General features: G+C 57.7%; 1 protein-coding gene across 1 annotated transcript in view; it reads right to left on the reverse strand.

Annotated features, from left to right (window-relative positions):
- TRAM2 (translocation associated membrane protein 2) overlaps positions 1–4975 on the reverse strand; it is a 76411-nt gene extending 71436 nt beyond the window's left edge. Inside the window, exon 1 of the mRNA XM_084889469.1 lies at positions 4719–4975. Within this exon, the coding sequence (XP_084745595.1) occupies positions 4719–4838 (120 nt within the window). The 5' untranslated portion in view covers positions 4839–4975. The remainder of the gene's footprint in view (positions 1–4718) is intronic.
- Between the last annotated feature and the right edge of the window lie 1025 nt (positions 4976–6000).

Consider the following 6000-nt stretch of genomic DNA (forward strand, 5'->3'; position numbering starts at 1 on the left):
CCCTTCGGAAAGCAGATGGTTAGCACTGGGGAACCGAACGGGCAGGCCTTAGGGCAAAGCAGGTCACATCCAACATGAAATTCAGCCGGGGCTCCCCACCAGCCGGTCACAGACCCAACCAGAACTCACAGACCCAACAAGGAAGCCCGAAACAATCACCAAGGTTGAGGAGACCTTTGGTGAGAGTTTGTGTGCCGGCACGGGGCACGGCATTCAGACAGGTATCAGTCTTCATCCTGCAGTCTCGGCCAAAACACCACTAACTGATGAACCCCATCTTTCTGCACAGCACGCTGTACCAAGGGGAGAATTGGGGACAACCCGATGTGCCCTACACCCCACAGGACAGGGCGACGCTTGAGGCTTGGCCGGGAGAGAAACTGGTTCCAAAGTTCTGCTCTGCCGCTCACTCAGATCACCGAGCGAGGCACGCAGAAATCTAACCACAGAACAAGGGCACCCAAGGGAGTCAGCGACCCTTCCCGGTTTCCCCTGACTAATTTCCCCGGAACATTACTAATGGGCTAAGTCAGAGGCTGGCGGGGAAGACGCAGAAAGCCGGGAACGACCAACGCTGGCAAAGGGGCATCTTTAAGAGTGCGTGCGAGGTTAGCCAAAGGAAGAGGACGTACGTCCACCGATGCCCGTATTAACACCACACGCGCGGGGCTATTTTAACACAAACGTTAGAGAGAAAGGACCAGCAGCCTCCCTCCGGGTTAGGAAACCCAGAGGCATGCCTGGGAGGATGTGTACAGAAGCCACGTGCTAACAGGCGTGACGCAACGGGCTCCCACTGTACATGCTGCACACACATCATCCGACAAGCCCGTCCGGTGCTGGGGAGAAGGTAGTTCCTCTGGGAAGGGAGCTCGACCACACCTGGCTCCGAAACAAAAGCCGAGCGCCGGCCACTGCCCTGAAATTCCTCTCGGTCCCGAACCCTGAAGTCATCACAGACCAAACAAACCACGGGGCCCAGGATTTCAGAAACATTTCCTTGCTGCAGGGCCAGCGGAGCCTGCAAATGAGCTTTAAAATAAACAACGTGTGGGTCTCACAAGGACGGTTTAGAGATAATGTATTAGTGGCTTTCTCACTGCTCCCTGTACCCCTTCTCGCTCATACTCCATTCCCCGGTCAGAGTTTTCTCTCCTTCCCTCCCTGCTTCAGTTTGAAACGTGGCACTCAAAGGGACACGGGAAAGCCAAGGGAAAGGGGGTGGGATGGGGGGGGAGAGACTGCTTTTAAATCTGACACACACCCAGCATACACACCCCACTGGCCGCCCACGCCACGAAGGACTGTCAGGCCCCACTGCCCCTCGGACGGGGCTGAAGGGCTGAACTGTGGAGTGGAAAACTCCCCTCGCACCACCTCTCGGGAACGCAGAGTTAAGAAAGAGAAAGCTGGAAGAGAAGGAAGGGGAAAATAAAGCTCCACATTCCTGACATTTTTTAGCCAAGTGCTGTGGCTGCACAGAACAGCTCTATTCCAAACAGCCTGCAGGACAGAAAGAAAACCTGAATTCTGGGGAGAGAACCTTCCCTCGGCCTTGGAAAGGGGAGGAATCTTAGGATGGCCCAAAACGACACCCAAGGAAGAGGGAGAGTCACCCTTTCGTATGTGTTCCCAAAAGGAAGTGATGCCAAGGGAAGAAATTTGGAGTCATCACCTCTCCAGGGACAGAGCTGAAGCCCTGGGGTCCCTAGGGAGAAACGAAAGCCCCTCTAGTCTACATGATGGCGTGCTGACCAGTGAGCTGGGGAAGGGAGGGGCCAGGCAGGAGGGACATGGAGACCAGTTAGGACAGATGGCTGGGCTGGGCTGCCCAGGCTGGGAGAGGGGCCCAGCTCACCGGCAGAGACTGGACAGGGGACTGATTCTTTGTGGGAAGAATTATGAGTTTTCTTGACTCAGCTTCTGAAGGAAGGGATCCTAGCCGTGCTCAAGTTAAAAACCCAAGAGCCTGCTGTCCTCTCCTCTCTCCTTCCCTTTCCTCCTCCTCCTGTCCTCATTTTAAGGAATAAGTGTGATGTGCTTGAGTTACCTCTCTCATAGGAATCCCCACATACAGACACACATACCTACCCCACACCTCCAGAGGAGAACCCAGAAAACCCCAGGTGTCCTCCAGTAAGTCCTGTGCTGGGTTATGAGGTGCCACCCTGGTTGTCCTCTACACGTGAAGATGCCCACATGTGTTCCTCTGAGGTCCCTAAAAGCAACTGAGCTGTGCCTGCTCTCACCTGGTCGGGAGAGCAGAGTTTGGAAAATCTGAGGTCCCTCAAGATACCAGTCTCGGTGGAGAGTCAGTTGGCAGGTGTAGACAATGGGAATCTACTATGTGGCCAGCACATCCTCCATCAGGGAGGTTCAGCCCAGCCCTCCTCCTCCCAGACCAGCATACACCGGCAAACCCACATTGCACCTTCTCCACACCTCCCCGAGAAGGAGACTCCTGCCTTGTACGCCTAGAGGTGAAGGTCTAAGGTTCTCGGGGATGAGGGAGCCTGCACTTCAGCCAAGGTCCCTTCCACACTCCCCAGTCCAATCCCAGGAGGGGGAGGAGGGAAGTGTTCTTGTAGTTTGTGTGGGTTTTTTTTTTTTTTTCTCTCTCTCTCTCTTCTGTGAGGTCCTGGGAGTAAGGGCTCCTAGCACTTTCCAACTCCCACAGAGTGCCAGGTTAATGTATAGGACTTTCCAAGACGAGAGGCAGGGACGGCAGTAGGTACCAAGCTCCAACACGAGGGCAGCTCTTTCTGAGCAAAGATAAAGCAGGTAGAGCCTTGGACCTTCACCAGCGCCAGAGGCACAGCCGAGAGGCTATGCAGGAGCCTCGGCCGGCTGCAGAGCGTGCTGCTGTGAGGTCTACAGCTGTCACGTGTGTCTTTCCAACCACACCCTCCAAGACTGGTGACATGGCACTGGGAGGCCTCTTAGCATGAAGGACAGCAAATAGATACAAACAGGACAGAGGGTATTGGCGGGACAAAACAAATTCTCCTGTTTCGTTGAGCTATTATTAGGATAAATAACAACAGGGCTTTGGGGAGCAAGCGACTTGTTTGCATATTTGTAGAATCGGTCATGGCTTTTGTTGCTTACATGATCTCAGTTAGACTTTACAATAACCCCATGAGAAAGAGTTTGGCTAAACTCCTTAATGATGGGGAAACTGAGGATGCACTTAGTTTTATTAGTCAGACTAGTGACAAAGAAAGGACTGGGACCCAGGGACAACCCTAGTAGATACAGCCCTTTCCAATATACCAATGAGACCTGTGGAGGTAGGAGGAGGGAGGAAGGGAGGGAAGGAGGAGTTGAAATCAAGGAATACTACCAAAAGCTGGTGTGCAGACCCATCCGAGCCTCGGGTTTATTTCCTACGGACCCTCCATGGGCACATTCATACATCTAACCCTGGCTCAGCCACCACAAGAATGTTCCCAGCTTGAGGGCAGCCCCACTGGCCAGTTAGAACCCCTGTCATCTCAGAGTGGAGAGGATGGGCACCGAGACCGAGAGACGGGGGTGGAGAGTGGGGGTGGGGGTGGGGAATGAGCCCGTTAGGAATCCTCCATCTCCAGGGCAGTTTACAAATGGTTACAGCTTCCTAAGCCATTCCTAAGAATACAGATAAGCAACCCTACCCAGAAAGGAGGACAAGGCCGGGCCTCATTGGAGACCACAGTGAGAGTGAGGGGAGTGCCCCTAGATAGTGACAAGATAGATCACAGCCTGCCCTATTATGCTCACTTTCCTCCAGTTATTCTCACTTTTGAGTATCACATTTTTCTCATTCTCTCTTAGGTCTTTCCCACCAGACCCCCTGGATCTGACCCCTCCCGGCTTAGTACAAGCCCCTGCTTAGTACATTGCTGGGGGTGAGGGGGGGAGTAGGGCATGGGGAGGGGGGTGAGAGTTGTAGGGCCCCATCCTCTTCCCCACGGCCATACCCTCACAGCATTGAGAGAATCATCTTGCCCCTAAAAGCACAGGGTATGCCATCCCTCTCCTTGGCCCTGTAACAGGGAGAAGCTCTGGGTTCGCCACAGATGGAGCTGAAGGAATAATCCAGAGTGATAGCGGGTATATGAAAACTGGCCTTTTAGGCAAGGGGGGGGGGGGGCGGGGAAAGTGGGGGTGGTAGGAGGCGGACTAGAGGGTAAGGCTAGAGGGACAGCAGATGGGGCACTGCTGGGATGGGGTCACGGGCCACACGGGCAGAAGACCCAGAAAACCAGGTGGGAGGTGGCGAGGGTCGGGGTTCCTCCCACTGGAAAAGCCCAAGAAGAGCTGGCAGCCAGGGCTTGGGAGAAGGAGTTAGTTGTGCAATGACTCCGGGTCTGGGAGTCTCCGGGCTTGGCTCCCGGACACCAGAGAGGAAACCCCGCTGTTTGGGCCAGGGTGGCAGCACTGCGGTTGGTTCGAAGCCAGGCTTAGGCTTCAGGGCTGCAGAGAGAGCTGCAGGATATTGGTGGGTGCCCGAGGGGGTCGGCAAAGTAAGGCATGGCTGGCAAGGCGCAGAGCTACGGGTGGGTAAGGGGGGGCCTGGGCTGACTCGGAGACCAAGGGGGGTACAGTTACAAAGCCGGGGGTGCAGATCACGTCCTGGCAGCCCCGCGCCCCAGCTCTGACGGGGCCCCCCCGGGGACCTGCAGGGGTTCCGCGGGCGGCGCACGGGGAAAGGGCACCCCCTCCCCAGCCTCGCTCACCTCGAACATAAGCCCTATGAGGACGCAGAGCACCAGGCAGAAGCCGATGTCCGCATGGTTGTGGATGACGAACTCCTGGCTGAAGAGCGGGTAACTTTTCGTCCTCCTGCGGAACGCCATGGCCGCGGGCGCGCAGCGGCCGGCGGGCCCCGCACCCTGCCTGCGCTCAGGAGCCGCCGCGCAAACTTGCCCAGCCCCGGCCCGCTCCGCCCGCCCGCCGGCCCGCAGCCCGTGCGCCCTCCCGCCCGCCGGCCCAGCGCCCGACAACTTCTGGGGCCCGCCCCCTTCCTCCGCCCGCCCCCGCCCCACCGCCGGAACCGCCCCCGCCGCGGCCCCCTCCCCACGCGCCCGCACTCGGCGCGCCGCGCTCCCGGCGGCCCCGCCCCCGCGCTTAACCCTCGCGCCGCCGCGGACGCTCCGGGGGCGGAGCCGCGAGCGAGGCCTGGGCTCCCCGCGCCCCCGGCCCGCCTCGCCGCAGGCCGCCCTCGCCCCTCGGCCGGCGCCCTGGTCCCCGCGCCCCGCGCCGCGCCGCATTCTAGGCGCTGCGGCCCCCCGGCCCCGCTCGCACGCAGCAGGCCGCGGGGGGGCGCGGACGCCCGGCCGGTCCGGCCCCGACAGGAAGTGGGCCCGGGTTTCCCGGTCCCCGGCACCCGCTCCTTCCTCCCGGGAAGGGAAGGCCCTGGAGGCCGCGGGCCGCCAGATGGTCCCCGGGGCTGTGGGCCGCAGCCCTGGGCGCAGAGAGCGGCGCCGGCCCCGTGGAGGGAGGGAAGCTGCAATGCCGGCCTTCTCGCTGGCCATCGTGCTCTGCGTGGAACATAAATGAATGGACAGTGGATCGGGTGTGTGTGGAGAGCGGGCAGTGGGCTGGGCATGGTTCCTAGGGCTGGGATTAGGCAGGACACACACAAAAAAAGACCCTGCCCTGGGGGAGCAGCCTTGGTTCCGAATAGAGCGAGGGGATGGGTGGGTGCAGGTTTTGCTCTCACTTTTGAGACCCTGGCACTCGTGCGAATGAGCTTTACACGTCTCTTAGCCAAAGTCTTCCTTCCCTATGTATTAACTGGTCTGCAGAAGTGGAAGAATAAACAGTGAAGGACTTTCTCATTGGAAGTCTCTAATAGTGTGTTTTTTAAAAGCCATCTGGGAAAGCACAAAAAGTATTTTAATAAATGAATATATATTGGCAAATATTGGATTTATTCCCACCAGTAATGGAGGCAACTAATCACTTTTTACATGTACAAAAACACAATATGAAAAAGAAATTAAATCCTTATTCATC

Source organism: Pipistrellus hanaki, assembly GCF_964339955.1.
Source record: "Pipistrellus hanaki genome assembly, chromosome: 7".
Classification (NCBI taxonomy): Eukaryota; Metazoa; Chordata; class Mammalia; order Chiroptera; family Vespertilionidae; genus Pipistrellus; species Pipistrellus hanaki.